Source organism: Triplophysa dalaica, chromosome 22 (genome assembly GCF_015846415.1).
Source record: "Triplophysa dalaica isolate WHDGS20190420 chromosome 22, ASM1584641v1, whole genome shotgun sequence".
NCBI classification, from domain to species: domain Eukaryota; kingdom Metazoa; phylum Chordata; class Actinopteri; order Cypriniformes; family Nemacheilidae; genus Triplophysa; species Triplophysa dalaica.
In genome coordinates, this window is record NC_079563.1 from 3,791,898 (window position 1) to 3,811,596 (window position 19,699).

Here is a 19,699-nt window from a genome sequence, read left to right on the forward strand (position 1 = left end):
AGGCATTGGGCCAAACCATTGTGAGAGGCAGAGGAGGGGGAACTCAACAGTTTCTAAATTTAAAACGCATTTTTGCTTTTGTATTTTCTACTAATTACACAATTAGATTAGATTAAAATAAATTTATGACAATAGCGAATTTAATTGATCGAGGGGGGGACAACCCTCGGATAGAGGGGGACATGTCCCCTCCGTCCCCCCCGGGATTTACGCCCATGCCCTTATACTAAATGTGTAAACGAAGCTATTTAAATAGTAACATCCCCTATTGTCACAGCAATATTATGTTGACATTACATTAGCACTATTATGTTATTGTTTCACATACGCTAAATACCTTTCTATGTATTATTTGTTTTTATATAGATTGCTTGATTATTTTAAGGGATTTGCAGCATCACACATTTTCCTTTTACTGTGAGAAGGACAATTTAACATTTATTTGAACCTTAGTTTTTATTAAGGCTTCAAGGGGTCCCTGATCCATGCATCTAAGGGGTCCTTCTCCCGAAAAACGTTGAAGACCCCTGCTCTACAATATTTTTTTTAAACTAAACATCAAATACTTGACGTTTTGAAGTCTTCTGATAGAAACACACTAACTGATCACATCTGCAGACTGGCACAGACTTTCTGCAACAAGTCCAGACAAAATCTGAGCAAAAGTCTTGTAGTGTATCCAGCCTTAAAAGCTTGGTGACTATTACCCACAGTGTTCCTTTTATGTGGCTGGAATGTGTCGACTGGCCCATGGAGAAGAGGTTGTTTTTCAGAAACTTCAAAGGAGGTGAAACAAGAATGTGGTCCTCATCTTAACCACGTCGCCTGTCCCATCTGTACTCGCCCCTCACGCACAATCAAAGCAGCAAGGGAGGTTCGAGCTGGGTGTTTATTATCCGAAAGGCAAAGCAATGAAGTCTTTCCTTCCTTTTTTATCCACTAGTGAACTATTGCTATAAACATTAATTTCAAGCATATTAAAAAAACCATAACAGAAATCAATCGTTTTTATGGGTTTCCTGCACCCATACAAACCCTGAAAACATTCCTAGATGCCATAAAATTGCTTTGATTTCACTTCATATCTGTTCGTCATACACACAATGTTATATCAGAAACACACAAAGTGTACATAATCAGCCAGTTATTACCTAAGTGAAAGTAGAGTCAAATGTATGTTCATAGATCGATTTATTTAAGTGACAGTAACCCCAAAAAACTGCTGTGATCTTCGTCATCAACACAATCATTCACACTTATTGACTGATTCATATTAAAGCAACACAACTCCATCAGTGTTCACCGCAGAGACGTCATGTTACCTTGCATTTTAACAACACAAAATAGAAACTCAAGTCTGGTAAATAACCAATTTATTTACCAAGGCACACGAGTAAAACAAGTTTATTTACCTGTATACCTTGAGACATAGGTTTGAAAAAAAAAACCTGGAAACTGTCAGATTTAACAGAACGGATTCACGTACAACAGTAGAAAGGACATTCTGGTGAAGGCTTTCAAAACTCAATACACTTAGCAAAGTGCTGAAACACAAATGTGTTGTCTTTACACACAACAAACCCACATATCCAGCTGTGCTCAAATCCAAACAAGTGACAAAAACAAGATCATTACATCAAATCAAACAGCTAAATGGTATTTTGTCTTGATTCTCTGTCCTTCAGCTCAAACCTAGTCTTTAGCATGCGACTCTTTAACAAACCTTCTGAAGCCGTGAAGAAACTCACAAACAAGAGGATGAAAACTTTAAAAGAAATAACAGAATAAACGGGTGGATGAGTAATTATTCCCATTCATCGTCATCTTCAGGGGCAGCAGCGGCTGGGCTCGGACCAGAACTTTCTTGCCGATCCGTCTTGAAGGAGCCACCCTATGAAAAAGATGATAAGACACAGGAAGCAAATGAGTCATTCAAACAAACAAGTGAATGCACAAGACTGGAGCTGCAACCAATCAACTCTACTAATAATTAATAGTGAATTAGTATTAGTATTTACATACAATGCCTCACAGTCGTTGCATATTAGATACTCAGCACTTGATTCATCCCACTTTGCTAAAACAATCCCACACGGAACTTTTCTTTCCTACCTTTCGTTTTGTTTTTAATTCTCCCTTTTTAAATTTCTCTCGGATCTGTTTTGCCTCCATTTCTGCTTTAAGAAATAGACCGTCCTCTACCGCCACCACACGCGCATTTCTTTTAAATTACTGCAAATTAGCGCCCGATTAAAAATGCATTTAAAACATATTTGTGTTTTTTGAGAAATTTTGTTAATATTGTATATGATATCATCCACCTGCAATTAATCAGAATGTATTTTTTTATAACATCCATAACAAACATTTATTCTACCCAGTGAGTTTAGGTGGAGAAAACAAAGCAATGTGTGGAAAAGTCCTGCATAAGCACATTTTACCAAAGCAAAAGAGAAAACATGAAAAGTGAAGGTACATTCGGTATATAATTTGTACTTTTAGCCAGGACTTTTGAAACAATGTAGATGTCAATGTTTTTCTTTCACTGCTAGAGGACATAAAATGAAAAGGTGTAGTTTCAGGGCTCTACGCGGGTTAAAATGACTCATTTCTCTGGATTCAAACGTGATGCAGTGATGCATACTAGACCCTACGAAGCCGCTCTTTCAAAAACAAAAGTGTGTTTGAGAAATGACTTGCCATTAACAGTAATGATAATAGCAGTGGATTGATCACAAGCATATTTGGAAGTGGAACATAAACAGGACGTTTCAAAGAGATCATTAACTAGACACATATGGAATCAATGTGGCGTACCTTGCGTGAGTCTGTGGATGCAAACACTTTTCCACGCGGGTTAAAACCTGTTGTTCCATGAGCACTGAATGCTATCTCCTCCAGCCATTTGGGAACCTCCTGCTGAGCCTGACAGTAAAGATGAAACTTGTTTATCAGAAGCTGACACAGATGGTCTAAAGGAAAAAGGGTGTTAGGGCAAAAAATGCTTCACACGTTTAATTTGCAGCCCTACAAGTTCAGTTACTGACAGTCTCAGCTAAAGATCCCTTCACTATCATCACTTTGTGTCCTGATAAATGAAACAGGAAAGTACAAACCCCTGAGAGGACTTTGACTAGAGAGCGAGCCAGTGGAGTGTCGGGCTCTGGGTCAAAGAAGGACACGGCTCGTCCGAGGTTTCCACAGCGCCCGGTTCTACCAATGCGATGCACATATTCGTCGATGCTGCTGGGCAAATCAAAGTTCACCACATGCTGGACGTGTTCGATGTCCAGTCCTCTGGCGGCGACGGATGTGGCCACGAGCACAGGACATTGGCCCGTGCGGAAATCAAGGAGAGCTTTCTCACGTTCTCGCTGTTCACGGTCGCTATTCAGAAAAAAAGGGTGCACTTGTTATTTGTGTCTATAATGTGGGGTTCAGAGCTTACAAATCAGAATCAGAATAAAGACGTTACCCGTGGATGCTTGTCGTAGCCACATTCTCTTGACAAAGAAAGGTTGCTATGAAATCAGCACTTCTTTTGGTTTCAACAAAGACCATTGTGCGATCTTTGCCTGTAAATGCAAACGTATTGACACAGTCTTGTATTAAAAGAGGATCTCTGTAAAACACATCCCAGATGAACCAAATATAACAAAAGCATAAGATCACATCTAGTCATCTTGACTCACTAAACAGGACACATCAGTCGGATCAAGCGGAGTGTAATAAGATGGCGTTTCTTGAGTTACTTGTGTAACTGTGCACAGATAATTTACTCTTGTCATTGTGTTTCATGTTAACGGTTCTGCATAAACTGTAGGGTTGATAAACCTCAAATATATACAGCATACTTGCTTCTTTCTGCTTTTCAAAGTGTAAAAACAGAACTGCCTCAAGTTGATCATTCTATAAGCAGTGCAGGAGATACTCAAGTGTCTCTTCAAGTGTCATCATGTTGTAAAAACACACCTGTGGTTCTGAGGAGGTCCAGCAGCTGTTCTCTCTTGGAGAACTGAGTCACCTGAATGATGCTCTGCTCCACATCACTGCAGGCTCCACCCACCACACCAACCGCAAGAAACATGTAGTCCACCTTCAAAAACTCTGCTGCCAGCCTATCGCATCACACAAACAAACATCAAGGACAAGAAATGTCAGAGAATGTTTTACAAACTGTATTCAGTGGACAAGTCAAAGAACTCCATTTAATCATCCCAATATGTACCTTTAGGCGTTTGAACACAATGATTTCATGTTTATCACAGAATTTTGCTTAACATGGAAAATAATTTCTCCATGAACAGTCACATCTGGAGGTCACGACGCATCCGCTTAAAATCAGTTACAGTGGTTACAAGTGGTCGGCACTAAACCCCTGTCAGTTGACCATCTCAGCTTCGAGTTTTATGGCACTTTAAGAATTTGAAATTTAATGTAAGTCTCAGATCTTTATTTCTTCAAGTTTCACACATTTATTTTGAATAAGTTTGTTTGTGTTTCTTTTTGGATATTTCTTTTCAAATGCAAACAATTTCCATAAATAAGTTAGGTGGCAAATGTTTCCTCTCTGTATGAAGGAGAAGAGTAACAATGCTGGTCGAACACAACATCAACCAATATCTTTACGATTGAATTATTCATGTGGGATTTTATGAAGCTGTTAGCAGAAGTTCTTGAGAGAATAATATGTTTGAATGTTGATATAAATGTGTCTGTTCCTCACACAAAGCTCTCATATGATCTCACACGACGCGTGACTCTTCTGATCTTTCTGAGAGCAATGTGAACATTCTATTGAAATCATACAGGTCTGAAATGAGTGTGATTAAGGTGATCTATTTGTGTAAGTGACCTTTGAATATCTTCAGGGAAAGTCGCGCTGAACATGAGGGTTTGCCGATCTTCTTTTGAAGGCATTCCTGGAGATCCCACCAACTTGCGCATGTCTGGCTCAAAGCCCATGTCCAGCATTCTGTCTGCTTCATCCAGAACCAGATACCGGACCTTACTTAAGCCGACCTGTATGATAAAAAACTATTAGATGCTGACATCAAGTCATGGCAACATCAAAGAGAAAATTAAGGTAAATTGGTTCATCATATCTGTCTGCATGTAATACACACAAAAATAAACACACAGGCAGTCAATGAAGCAAAATATTCTCCAAGTCTGCACAATTCTTTGTAGACAAATTAATATTTTATGTCAAATAACAAAACTATTTTGCAGTTTTAAAACAAATAAAAAAATGAATACAAAAGTCTCTTTAATATGAACAAACTAAGACCTTGTATGTGCTTTTCCTAACTTTTACTTTAAGAAAAATCAGCAAAACCACATTTACTAAGTTTGCAGAAAAACAGCACCTGCCATTCTTTTAACATCTCAACAGACAATCATCACATAATGTAATTGATTCCCAACAGGCTCACGGTGAATCGTTACATCCCTTGTCACAGGAAAGTTCAGAACAGGACAAATTGTCTTCTGAAAATATTTGTTACACTTCAGTAGGTGAATTACCTTTCCACGACCAATAATGTCAAGCAATCTTCCGGGAGTTCCACATAAAACGTTGCAACCCTTCAACACCTCCCGAATAGTGTATCCAGTGTTTATCCCACCGTAGACCACCACAGGACGCACACAAGTCCTGCAAGACATTCAAGTCTAACAGTCATGAATGAGGCCGAAAACAAGTCCACCGTGTGCACTTATTTAACAGATTTGAAGATTGTTAAGCGAGCATTTACTTCTTTTTGACAACATAACAGCCACAAAGCTATTGATTGTAAACTCATGGAAAATCTAAAGTAACCAACTATCAGAAGTCAAAGATGAGTACCCATATGCAAACTTCCTGGCCTCCATATAGATCTGATTGATGAGCTCTCTGGTAGGAGCCACAATAATGGCCTCGGGTTCCTGCACCTCGCTGAATTTACTGGCGGCCACACCGTCTGTCATGAGCTGCTGAAGGATGGGCAGCAGGAAAGCCGCCTGAAGAAACCACACAATTAACAAAACATGCAAACATCAAACAACCCCAACACCACACAATTACTGATGGAAGGTTGACCGTTCTCATCCATGTGCTACACGTAGAAAGGGATTAATAACAGACAGAGCACAAGTGTCTAAGGAGGACAGAATAGAGCTGAGGATTGTGTTTCAACCGTTTTTCCGGATCCCGTCTGGGCACAAGCCATCAGATCTCTTCCCGCAGATATAATGGCAATGCCGTGTTTCTGGACAGGGGTGGGTTTGACGTATCCAGACTTTGCAACATTCTTGTTCAGTGACTCACAAAGTCCTGCTTCCTCAAAAGTCTGGTAAATAACAGAAACATAGTTTGAGCTCAATGTCAAGGCGAGCTAGGATCGCACAGAGACATGACAGTAATAAAAGCCATTTCAACGTTCACTATTTACTAATGCTGTAAACCTTAAAACAAGTCACAGTTTCAGGATCTCAAATTCTTGATTACATCACCCTAATGTGATTATTGTACCAAATTCTTCAAGGCTAGATTCCTGCAGGACTCTGGTCTTAAATAACTGAAAGCCTTCTTCATATGCGCCTAACACACAGGGAAGACCAACAACTCACCAGAATGGCTTTTGGAGGATTGCTGCCGCTCACATCCACAGATATATCATCATACTTGTTAAAGTTAATGCCTGTGGCAAACTGGGAAAATATGGAGTTCTCATCCTCCGGTGGTGGTGGAGGTACATAAACCACCTTGGGTCCTTCAAATGAGAAACAGGATGAGACATCATTTCGACACGAGACTATTATCAACACATCATATCTACACACTGCAGGTGAATGAGACATACCGGCATTTTCATTGAGATTTTCTTTATCCTCTCTGTCTGCTGTGGAGACTAATCCAGCAAATCAATAAGAGTTGTTAATCAAAAAACACACAACCACATCAAATGCTAGTTGTGTAAATATTGTAACTTACCCTTGGAAAACCTTTCTTCATCACCGCCTCGAAAACCTGCACAGCAGAAGGTAAAGAGTTTTTGACACCTGTACGGTTCACTTTGAAAGCTATTCCTAATATCACTCATATAATCCATCACCTCCTCGTCCGAAGCCCTTCCTGTCAGAATCACCTTCATTACCTGATGATACAGTGATGCATGTCAACATTCAAATATGACCACACAATTTACTGTAATCATTACTATACTTATTAGATTGTAATATGCTGTCAACCAACCGTCACGGAAACCACCACGACCTCGTCTTCCTCGCCCCTCCCCTCCTTTATAACCTGCAACACATATACAGTCAAGTGCTTTGGAAACGCAAGAATTATAATTTACACCACTAATCTGAAAGTTATGAGTTTACCATCACTGTTGCCATTGCCATCTTCAGCTTCTGAAAGACAGAAGACATTAACGTAAATCTTGCAATTCAAACTCAAAATTAAGTAGAACAAGCCCGTCTCTGACCAGACACTCCACCCACATTTCACATGATTCATTTGGAGAATATTTGAAACTGAATTACAGCTGGGTGTGAATTGTGCTCAAAAACATTATTCATATCTGATAGGATTCTGCACATGTAGCTGAAATAAACCACACATTTAACACAACAAGATAAAGTACATCATTTAAAAAAATGAATGGTCATGTTATGTGTCTCTTAAAAAAAGAATTTGGTGTCTGGGTTTTTCCTCCATAGCAGCCATTGATTTTTTTGTCTGGAGCCCTGTTAGGCCATTTAGCAAGAATGGCTAAAAGAAGTAAGACAGTGTTTACAGTTTAGATTAGGTTAAATCTTATGCTTAGTTTTGGCAGAAGAAGTGATACCATAACAAAGTTGTTGTTAGATAGCTGCTAATAGAATTGTATGTGGTGATGGAAAATAATAATTTACTTGTAAACGTGCTACGACACTGACATGATTATATATCAAAACAAGTATCAGGTATGGCAAAGGGAAATCACTGAAGAACATTGAAAGAGAGGGCAAGAAAGAAGGAAAACACGAGTGACAAAAGATGTACATGTCAGATCATTTAACAGCCAATTTTTAATGTGGAAGAGATTGCGAAAGTAAAAGACAACTGAATCAAATGACTAATAAAATGTTGCATTGCATTTATTTTGGAATAAGTGGCAGTATTGGGCTGTCAGTTTAATATAAAGGTACTTTAACTTTGAATGAGTATGTTTGTCAGCAACCACCGTAGACCATTTCTGAGCCAGGTGAGAAACCCTGTGTGATATGCAATACTTGGGGAAAATGTTAAAATTAGATACTGAAAATATGAAGGACCCAAAATTGTTTGAATTCAAAGCTGATCAAGAATGGTCTTGTGTGTCAGAAGTTTAACAGTCCTACATTGTAACCAAGCAATAGACAGCAGTTTCATTGCTAATTAGCATCTTGCTAGCAGATGATTAAAGTTGCTTTCAGATCTGCTGATTGGCTCCAATCTTGTTTGGTACACGTTTAATAAATGCATGTCTGGAAATCACAGCATTGACCATCACTGTAATGCCACTGCTTCTGTTATTTCAGCAAATACATTTTTAATTAGTGTAATGTTAATTACTAAAAGATAATAATACAATCAAGTGATAGTTCAGCCAAAATGAAAATTCTGTTATCATTTACTCACCTCTTGTCATTTCCATCATGTATGAAGCTCACGTAGAATTTAAAAGATATTTTGTGAATGTTGGTAAACAAACAACGGCTGATGAGAAGGGGGCGAGTTAATGACAACAGAATTTTCATTTTTGTTTGAGCCATCACTTTAAGAAACGCAAAGCATATTATCCTTTTGACAAACAACACCATTGTTGAAAAAAAGGTTTTCACTACGAGTTTAAACAAATTTTCAGCATTTAGTTTTAGTTTTTTCCCTTAATATAGTTATTAACTCCTTAGCAGTGACTGAAAGATGTGCTGTCAGAAGAGAGAGAATCTGCAGTCCTAGGCGTCCTCCAGGACAGTTCTGAGAACCTCTATGCAGTGTTTCTCTCACACACATTCTACACCAATGTCATTATATACATACACTTCAGCATTGAGTACTTATCACAGTGAACAGAACATGTGTGAGGAAAGGATGAAGAACTCCACACCTGATGAGAAGGCATTTCTGAATCCTCCTCTGCCTCGTGATCCTCCTCTTCCTCCTGAAAAACATGCCACACAAGTCTCAGACTTTCCAGCAAAACTTTCTAATGTGTGTGACAAGATGTCATTATTAATGTTACACCAGCTTGTTTTCAGAGAATGTATCTTGAGCTGTGCTCTGGACAGGTTGTTATCTGGTCATGTTTAGATGTAGTTATGGAGTATGCAGTAGATGGACTCACCTCTGCCTCTGAATCCCTCTGCAGCAGGCTTCCTCCATGAGCTGCCTTCATCTGCAAACATACAGAGAAGCTAGTGATGTAAGATTTTACATTTCGTTGAATCCATCATTACTCATTTTAACAGAATTAGCCATAACAAACACCTGACCTAACAGACACTAAGACAAAACTTCTTTACGTCATACAAATACATTCCATTTACACTGTTACAACAAAGACAGCTGACAGGTTTTAACATGTCAGCTTTCACTTTTACTGCCGTAGAAATCACAGTTATGTTCAAACTCACGTGGCATTGCACAGATTGGTGTATGACATCAAAGTATCACAAGAGGGATTCAAAAGCAGTACAGTGGAGTCACTCATAACACTCTTAAGTTATGAACCAATCAATCTGTACAGCATCGCAAGAAGTTACACACACATTGAGTTTATTTGGTATTTGTCACTCGTTTGTAAGGTTTCTCAGAATTGTTACAATGTTTTTCAAAATACTTGCTACAGATGCGAAAAACTTGGGACGAAAATATCGGAGGCGGTGTTTAAATGTGATTTACACAACATGAGGTTATTGTTATATTTTAATTTGCGGAAATTTAAGACTCAATGTGCAATGGACTTTTTATATTTGTTGAGCATTAGATATGAACTTGCATTGATTATTCATCAAAAGTATACCGCCGTCTGTTTGAAAACTAAATTCTGATTGGCTGGAAGGTGTGCATTACAACCGTGGATTTTATATAAAGCATTTGAATGTACAGCTAGCTTTACATATTTGGAGTTAATACTAACACAATGTTTTTAAATCCATGTACATCATTGTGGATTAATTTAGTTTGAGTTTCAGAAATTAGTAAAGGGTGAAATTAAGATTACCATGTATAACCAAAACAGGAATTTCACGAGTTTGCCTGTACGCTTCACATTTCCTGATCTTTATAAAGTGATGTGTGAGCACCCTCAGCTTGACGTAGATAAATGCAGTTGTGTAGTGAAATTTTAATTGACAGCATCAGTCAAACAAATCATTACTGCCGGATTACTGTCTGCATCACTTTTTAATCCATGAGGATAATTTATTCTGAGCATGAATTACAAAAGCAAGTAATAATGCATGTATCAAGACACCTAACCCCTCATATAAACAACATTATTAGACAAGAGAAACAAACCTTCATTTCCATTTTGATGTCCAGCACTTTCTACAGACAAAAAAAACGTTGTGTCAATTTTCAGTAGTATTGAACACTATTGAAGATCTCATTATGCCAAATCATATTAAACATGACTCAAATCTGGTGTCAACCTGAAAAGCAGCTCTTGAATCCTCCACTTGCACCACTAGAGTTCAGACCTGTGACAAAGATATAAAACAATGATTTAATTATCGACATAAAAACATTGAGCTCTTATCATTACTATCTCGCTCTCTACCCTGCATGCAGCAGGAGTTCATTCAATCATGAGAACTTTAGCAATTCTTGACGTGACTACTGGTTAGCCTTTCCTGTAGCTCAGTGGTAAGAGCATTGCGTTAACAATGCAAGGTTGTGGGTTTGATCCCAGGGGATTGCAAATACCTATGTATAAATGTATAGGATAAAGCAATGTCAAGTCGCTTTGGATAAAAGTGTCTGCCAAATGCCTAAATGTAAATGGTTAACAAACACCATCAATGGTTCCAGGAATAATTCAGCTTTACAAGTAAATGTAAGTGATGACTAGGGATGTTCACCGTGAGCCAGTTGAAAATCGATTATAATGTGTGATTCAAATCAGTTGAGGTGTGAACTGAATCGCAATGCATTTTTTGAACTGCAGGAGACGCCATGTTCACTGCAAAGCTAAACATGGACATGCTGATATTTCTTATAGGTGTGATGAATTAAAAATCACAATTTTAGCCTGATCTTTTGTTATAGAAGAGGGAATGCCCTTGTTACTGAGATTACACCTGTTATTGACACTAGGCCCAGCGAATGACAGGTTATGGAATGCACCTATCTATAGGATGAACATCACCTCAACAGAAAAATATCAGCAACTACTTCTCTAGCCCCGCCCACTGGTTGGTGCATTACAGAAGCAATGGCGCAGAACCGGATAGAGCGAGCAAGCAATAAACAAACATGCCATTAAAGATAGCTAAATATTGTGTCATCCCTGGTTGTGGAACAATACAGTCGCTGTATAACCTTCATTCAGAATCCAATATTAGGAATGTGTGCTTAGTTTATTTTTAAAGATGTTCCAGCTCATGTGGGAAAAACATGAAGCGTTTGCTCGTTCATGAAGGAATCCTCGGAGAAATGAAACAAGGCAGAGATCGACACTGAATTTGTGGAGAGTTTAAAATAAAAAAGCAGTGCTGTGCCTTCAATTGGATCCGATAGGAATGGTGCAGCAATCTTATGTGAGTAAAACATTTTTGTACTATGCGTCACTATTGCTTTGTTAGAGATCGCTTTATGTAACCCGGAGCACTATTCACACGAGATTAGCACTACCGGGGGACCTCTAGTCATTTGTATTAATTGCAGAGGTTGTCTGTGATCTTAAGCCCATGTGAATCGGCATCTCTGTGATTTGGTTGGCTCATATATCATTTTTCAAGGTTTTATCCACCGTTTGCAAATAATGGAGGCTGTTTTGAAATGTTTTGGTATTATATCAGGTGCTGTGTGATATCCATAAATTACCGGGAGTCTCTTGTTTGTTTGTTTATCTTTTGTCCAGTTCAGGTACGATCATATATTATTAAACTCAATATAACTATAGGCTTTACAAACTATACACAAAGCCTTGCCATCACATTCAGGAAATAAGTCAGTAAATTCTGCGAAAACTGTGAATGGTGCTAATGTGCAACCTAACGTTACGTCTACGCAAACTGCTATCCAATCAAAGCGGTTGGCGTTTACTTCCAAGTGACTTCAATAAGGCACGCACATTAAAACCGAGCGTTTGCAGAGCTGGCAACAAAACCTGGGTAGAAAATAGCCTATTACTTATTAAACCCATGTGAACATCATAAGTAGACCTCATACAACAGTATAAAACAATAAACAACACCACTTCATCGCACCTTTAAATGCAAAATAAATCCAAGAAAAGCACAGACAGTACTAGATTTTTTATATTAAAGAGACTTTCTATTATTCACTTGTTTTGAAATTGCAGTTTAGTTTTGTTATTTGAAATAAAACTATTTTATTATTAAAAAACAAAGCTTTTAAGAAATAATGCAAGGGAAGTTGTTCATTTCTAATTTGCTTCAACTCATTTTGTAAAAATAAATCATGAATAAATCGCATCCTGAGATCAGATTGTAAAATCCCTAGTGAGAGTTCGAAAAAAATGAGAAATAACCTACCAAAAGTGGAGCTGCAGGATACAACAGGACTCTGCGGAAGGATAAACAAATGAAGGTAATACAATTATAGTTGGACATTTATTTAAAAATACATGCTTTAATATAAATATCGTATGCTCTACCTTTACCTGCAGCAGCAATAAAACTCAATACTAAACAGCATTTCTAATGTAGATTTGTAGTATGAATTTTGGTACTAGTAAACATAAACGACTTGTTAGACGATGAAAACTTGTGTGAGGAATTTTCCATTATGTTAAACAAAAAGGATGGAATCCGCAATCTTTGCCAAAAGGAACCAACGAGAGGACAATGACAAGAGTGACAGCTGACACTAAACACTGCACAACGGTGAACTAAGATTAAACTACTCTAATACTAATTTGAATTAACAGTTTGTTAACTATTTGTTAAGCTATTATGGTGCATTTAATTCAAGACACAACTAACTTCATAAAAAACGAAGAAACATGAGTTGCTTTTCATCCGTTTAATTAACGATCGCAATGCGTGTGTGTGCAACAACCTTCCTCCGCGTGACGCGAAGTTTGCCTACATTTCTGCTCCACGCCCCAATGTATGAGCCCTTAACGAGTACACACTTTGTTCCAAATTACATACTTCTATTATGTACTAGAGTATTATATAGAGGGCTTTTCAAAGGTAAAGTTTTGGGCACTTTTGGATTAACCCTAAAATATGGCGGCCATATAGTCTCCCTCTGAAAGACCCGGAAGAACGATGATGACGTATACAACGTTCCCGCAGATTCTATGCATGTAATGGCGACAACGGTTTCAACAGAAACTACAGTCTCACGAAAAGTCCCAAAGATTGTGAAAACGTTAAATGAAACATATCTTTATTTGTACTCAATAAGCAGTTAAATAAAGCGAGTCTTTTGAGTGAGATTCAGTATATTACCTTATCTTCCTCCCAGTCTTCCATGGCAGATTCAGTAGAGATGAGCTGAAGGCACAAAGTTAGGTAACGTTACTCTACGGTCCAAAAAGCGGACACCACACCGTTAAAACACACTAGCAACCATTCACTTTAAAGTAGCTACATTAGACGGATTCAATCCCGTTTCTGTTACATTAAGAGGTTAAATGTAACTCAAATCGGTCGTCTAAGTTTACCGAGTCACGATAAACGCAATTCAAATGTTTCAGCGGTTGGTAAAGTAACATCTGGTGATGATTCTCTGCAGATGTTATGATATGAATTTAGTTAAAGCAGTAAGTTAACGCTATTAGCACGAAACACGACTGACATGTGCCGAATCTCGTCAGGAATTAACGTTAGCGTCCTGTCAATTATCTTCATCTACTTCACAAAACGTCATCTGAACCATATTTACGTTTAAACAGTGAAGTATTCGGATATTTAGAAAAATTAATAACGCTTATGACGATGAAAAGTCATACATTTATAAGAGCAGACCGCAGGTGCGACCAGATACACGTGGAGAAGGTCCAGAAAGAGAGATAAACGTAATGACGCAAATATTACGCACGGAGGCGGGAAAATCAGAGCAATGAATTGGTTCATTTAAACGATTCAAAAGAACCATTCGCGAATCGATTTCATTCTATTCCCAGTGTGCAGTTACTGATCTGAATCTTTTAGACGATTGTGAACCGAAAAGAGTCAAGTGAATAACCTTCTGAACCTATTGCACACTTATTGCCATTTTTTGGTGTTGGGTGAGAAATTGTTTTTAAATGAATAAAATAAACAATTTGATAAAAAAAATATATTTATTGTTTTTATAAATCTGTAGTTTGGCATATTGCGCTGGTTACATCTTGATCTTTATATCTCATCTAGTCGAGGTACATAGGATGGGGAAATGAAGCGTGTTTTATCCTGACTGCTTCGAGAAGATGCAAAGCATCGAGAGTGCCTGAAAACAGCGCCGTCTGTAGGTTAATCAAAATATAGCACTCGCCTCTGGAAGAATCTCCGCGGAGTGAACAGTAACCTCATGAATTTTAATTTTATGTTTACAAGGTAAGATAAGAGTAACACGTGTGTGTTACATTGATTCATATAACAAATTAATGTTCCCATTGAAGTGTGGCAATAAATTCCAGTATGACCTTAAATTACACCCATACTGTATGCTGTAATATAGAAGAATGTTTAAACACGGAGACACACACACACACGCATATGAATACACACAATACTAAAAAAAGTAGGATATTATGTGGGAATAAAATTTGAATAAGGCCAGGAGTGCTGCGTCCAAAACACTGTGACAGTACCTACTGATTTACAGTGGAACTAAAAAGTGTGCATAAGTGTGCACACCCTTTTTTAATGGGGATTGTGGCAGAGTTCTAAATCAACCAATCACATTCAGACTTAAAATAATATGAATTAGTCACTGATTAAACCTTAAAAATGTGTTAACTGACATGAGTTTGGAAACATCCAATTAAAAAAGCTGAGAGGTTACTCTGCACATACAGAACCTTACTATCCACAATTGGGATGGACGATAAATGATCGTCCATATCGGTATCAGCCAATAAATGTTAATTTTAAGGTTTAAGGTTAAATCCAGTACAGTACTGTCTTTCTGTCGTGATCATTCACTTACTGCTATTAGCAAAACATTGTTGATGTTGGATGTAGATATTTATGAATGTGTAAGGAACAAAAGCATAATGTTTGAAGCCTGCTGCTGTCTGAATGCTTTCTGTCTGGAGACCTGCTAGACTTGTGGCTATTGACAACACCTTTCTGGGTTGCTCTGGAGGAACATCTTATTAGTTTATGAAATAAACATTATCATCCTCCTAAAATTGAGAGGTGCTTTAGCTTCAGACAGAACTAGAGAACGTCGTTCATGAAGTATACGTATATTGTAGAACACAGTGCACAATTTAACACGATCAAAACGTGTAAGTCCAGCAGCTGTCAAGAATAGTCTACCAGAGTACAGTCTGTAGAGTTTTAAGATGTTCTGACGCTGACAGAAGTATAATTCCATATTCAGTTTGAATCATTTCAGTTACAGCTATATTTACAAAGGGTCTTTGAGTGGTCTCTCAACACTCATCATGTGTATGAGAGACATTCTCTCACTCATTACCACGTCATTTATATTTCATTTATCATACAGCTACACGTTCAAAATCTGGTCCTTTAACATACTAAAGCCGTCTATCACAAGTCATCGCATCTCATCAACATAAAAGAGAGTAGATTGACATGTCGTCTCCCTATCCTGGTGTTGTGCCGAATTTTGACTACACACCAGATTATGACTCTCCTCATTGATACTGCTGCAAAATTAACTAATCCTAACCCGGCCCACACCTAATCCTGACCCTAAATTTCGTGGAAATGGCGGGAGTCATAATTTGGCAGAGTTAGACTGAACCAATAAGGGCTGTGTTAAATAAAAAATGTGTTGATGACTGAACTACACATTATTTTTCTGTGTTTGTTTACGTATTTATATAAAACGACTAAATAAAAGCTGATTGGGCACGCCCATTTATTCTTGACACAAGCTCCAATGCCTCGGGACTAGATCAGAACTGACCGTTTTGTGTCCGTGAGATCCATGAACCCGGCCGGCGCGAGACTCTGTGCGACTGTAGGTCCCAATCGAAAGAATAATAAATATTAAAATATGGGGATTTATGGATAAATTAACTTTGATCAACAGATACATTTGAAATGTCATATAAGTTATTTTATATTTTATTATAATTGGAATCTGATCGGTCTTAACCACAGAGTCATATAAATTGAAATAAATTGTAACTGTTCCTAAATAACTTCATGTAGAAATCGCTGAGGAAAAGCAGAACACCAGATCCCTTCAACCACGACATTGGATTCCGTCGTTGGGCCAGTGGGTGGTCTTTTACAAGCTCATAATAATATTTATGTCATTTATGTTATTAGATTTTGGCCTGAATAAAAATAGTCTTTCTCATTATTCTAAATTCAGATATTAATTTATATTCTAAATGAATACGTGGAGTTATAATTACGAATTTGACAAAAATAAAATTAAGTAAATATCAATATGTAATAAATAACAATTCATAAAAAGATGCATGTAACCTTGTGTCTAAATATGATGTTATTTGAATTTGTTCTATTTTAATTTTTGATGTCTCTGTGAGTAAATCACACATGCAGTCTGATCATGTTACTTTATTTGTATACCAATCCTGATAGTTACCAATTTCACACGGTGTGGTCAAGAGAAACATCACAAATCAATCTGTCTGCAGATGAAAGCACTGAACTACTTCAATGTGAAAGTCATGCAATTATTAGCCAAACATTTCCTGTTTACCATGGATGGTGAACTTTTCATTACATTTCTAATAGAGAATTACTAATATTTTCAGTACTTTCACAGTAATTTTCAATTAGAAATGTAATGAAAATGTCACCATACCGTGATTACACAACAATAACACAGATGCGTAAAGTCTGCTCTCTTTCAGCTCTTCAGGCTGACAGGCAGCTGTAAAGCGCACGCGGCGAGATCAGCATAAGGTCGCGGCAACGCTCCCAGTTTCTCCCAGCACTTGGCTTGTGGATCGTAATGGTGAACCAAGGCCGTATCACGAGCAGAGTCAGCTGAAGACCCTCCTAAAACATACAGCTGTCCATCAAGAGCAGCCGCTGCGGGCGATAGATGAGGTCGGGGCAGCGGGGGGAAAGACGCCCAGGAGTCATGAACGGGATCATAGGACTCACACTGCAGCTGGTCTCCAAACCCCGCACACACTGGCTGCAACCCCCCGGCCACAACCAATCGTTGTCCCGTAACCAGCATCATGTGACCAGCCCGTCCTTCACCTACTGTCATGGATGAGCGTTTTGAGCACCCGTGCACCGGATCGTAGAGCCACAAACATGGATAGCAGAGCAGACGAGAGTCGCAACCGCCCGATACAAACATCTCTCCGTTCAACACAGCCACGGCGTGTCCACATAGAGGCACGTCCAGTGGATGAGCCAACCTGTGTTTTCATGGAAAAAGGAAAATAGACTTTTCATGTTTGATATTTAATGACCAGAGCTTGATGTGACATACAGTGGCTCAAAATAGTATTTTGTCTCTTAAGTTACACTTGAAATGTCATGAAAATAATATCAAAGCAAATACTGCACAGATAAAAACTGCAGATACCGCACAGACACTTGCACTGATAATTTGATATTTATACTATAAGTCCCTCTATAGACACCCAATTTGTTTCTATCGTGATCAATGGAACTCCTGTAATTTCTCTGTAATAATAGGTTCAGTGAGTATAAATGAAGGCTCTGTAGCCAAGAGATTGACCTCCAGGTGTTGTCGTCAGGTGAGTAATACTCCACTGAGTCCAGACAGTTCATGTCATCGCAGTTTCCGCCCAGGACAAACACCTTCCCTCTGTGACACACAGCAGCGAAGTAATCTCTTGGGCTTGACATGTCAGGAAGACGTTCCCATCTTCCCTGAACAGGATCAAATCTGCACACAGACACCAGCGCATAGTACTGATCTTTCAGCTAAGTTTACTGAAACGTTTGAGGAGTTTGTATGCCCTGAATTTTTTTTTATCATGGTGTGAACAAAGTCAAAAAACAACTTAAACCAATTTGATTGTTTTCCATTATTGGAGTTTATTCAAGACTGTCTTTCATCAGTGTTGGCCTCTGGTTCTTTAACGATTTATGTGGCTACTTTTTTCTTATGGGCTGTTTTCACCGAGCGGTAGAGTTACACTTACAACAAAAAGGTTTGAAAACCACTGCTTATGGCCCTAGAGCAGTGGTTTTCAAACCTTTTTGTTGTAAGTGTAACCAGAAGGAACTGCACAGCTCCAAACGGGCCTCGAACTGGGTTGGTCCGGCATGGGAGTCGGGCACTCCAACGAGGAGGCTAATGACCGCAGTCTCTAGCGAATGTCGCTAGAGCATCCTTGAGGTTGGGGAGTTAGGTTTACACACTGCACAGCACTTCACTAGTTGGCCTTCGTTACACTCAATCCCCTAAACCTCACTCCCATATCTGGGTCAAGGCACCATTATAACCGGAACGTACTGCACAGCTCCAAGCGGGCCTCGAACCGGGTCGGTCCGGCATGGGAGTCGGGCGCTCCTACTAGGAGTTTAAAGACAGCAGTCTCTAGCGTCTGTCGCTAGAGCGTCCGTGAGGTTGGGGAGTGCGGTTTACGCACTTCATTAGCTGGCTTCCGTTACATAAGGCCCCCTTTGTTTATGGTGCATTGCTTTGCGGTCCCCCAAATAAAGCCTTTAAAAAGATATTCCGTTATACAATGCTGGAACATTAATTCTTTTGGTTGGTGGTCTTATTTTTCTGATGTTTGATTGGTTAAAATTTAGTATGAATTTATATATTTCAAGAAATACCACAAAACCTATGGACCCCCTAGATCCATCTTTGGCACCCCAGTTTGAGAACCATTGCCGTAGACTACAGTATGCAATTACTGGCGTTTGCATTGTCAGAAGTTGTTAATGGTACTGTAACATCTGCTCTGTCTTGGCCGACCATGCACCCCGCACCAGAGCCACCACCCCGCTACACTAGATCACAATCACCAGACTTTTAACCACAGGACTACATTTTCCATCATGCACTGCACCCTTCTGACATCATTGATCACGCCGTACCTGTAGCTCATTACACTCCACCTGAAACCCATCCCATGGACTCCCATGTTCAGTGTCCAGTCTTGTTTTATGTTGGATGTTACTCTCTAAACTACTTGTGGACTCTTTTGGTTTCTATACTCTGTGGATGTATTTTGGATTATTTTCCTTGGATGTAATTTGGATTATTTTCCTTGGAAGCTCCAATTCTACCTGAGCAGTTGTCAGCCTTACATGGACTTATTAATAAAACTACTTGCTCAACCCTTATTCCAGTGTGGTATCATTTCTCTTCTCTGACGAGGGTGTTACAGATGAC

General features: G+C 38.7%; 2 protein-coding genes across 4 annotated transcripts in view; both read right to left on the bottom strand.

The window, feature by feature from the left end:
• Positions 1-1,356: 1,356 nt before the first annotated feature.
• On the bottom strand, positions 1,357-14,241 carry ddx4 (DEAD (Asp-Glu-Ala-Asp) box polypeptide 4). Of its 2 annotated transcripts, none has more exons than XM_056736417.1 (22): positions 14,163-14,241; positions 13,660-13,704; positions 12,736-12,766; positions 10,669-10,716; positions 10,535-10,564; positions 9,360-9,410; positions 9,123-9,176; positions 7,372-7,401; positions 7,238-7,291; positions 7,098-7,139; positions 6,977-7,012; positions 6,846-6,893; positions 6,613-6,755; positions 6,180-6,332; positions 5,849-6,003; positions 5,527-5,656; positions 4,856-5,022; positions 3,973-4,118; positions 3,476-3,575; positions 3,117-3,387; positions 2,818-2,925; positions 1,357-1,891 (listed from the first exon to the last, which is right to left on the bottom strand). In XM_056736417.1, the coding sequence occupies exons 2-22, from the start codon at positions 13,681-13,683 to the stop codon at positions 1,805-1,807; spliced, it is 1,908 nt and encodes a 635-aa protein (XP_056592395.1). In that variant the 5' UTR covers positions 13,684-13,704; positions 14,163-14,241; the 3' UTR covers positions 1,357-1,804. The 2 variants fall into 2 exon arrangements, with proteins under 2 accessions (XP_056592395.1, XP_056592396.1); XM_056736418.1 differs by lacking the exon at positions 14,163-14,241 and adding an exon at positions 13,788-14,130.
• A 2,711-nt stretch (positions 14,242-16,952) lies between these two features.
• The window catches only part of LOC130411818 (kelch-like protein 33), a 28,202-nt gene continuing 25,455 nt past the window's right edge, over positions 16,953-19,699 (bottom strand). For both annotated transcript variants that reach the window (XM_056736713.1, XM_056736711.1), the window contains 2 exons: positions 18,065-18,235; positions 16,953-17,738 (listed from right to left, as the gene is read on the bottom strand). In XM_056736713.1, coding sequence (XP_056592691.1) covers positions 17,213-17,738; positions 18,065-18,235 — 697 coding nt within the window. In that variant the 3' untranslated portion in view covers positions 16,953-17,212. The remainder of the gene's footprint in view (positions 17,739-18,064; positions 18,236-19,699) is intronic.

Bases quoted from the DNA above. Each gene is read 5' to 3' on its own strand.
- ddx4 (XM_056736417.1), bottom strand. From the start codon at position 13,683: ATGGAAGACTGGGAGGAAGATAAG. The intron at 7,402-9,122 runs GTGTGGAGTTCT...TCTGTCTTTCAG, and splicing joins CAGAAATGCCTTCTCATCAG to AAGCTGAAGATGGCAATGGC. The intron at 7,013-7,097 runs GTGATGGATTAT...TCTGCTGTGCAG, and splicing joins GAAGGGCTTCGGACGAGGAG to GTTTTCGAGGCGGTGATGAA.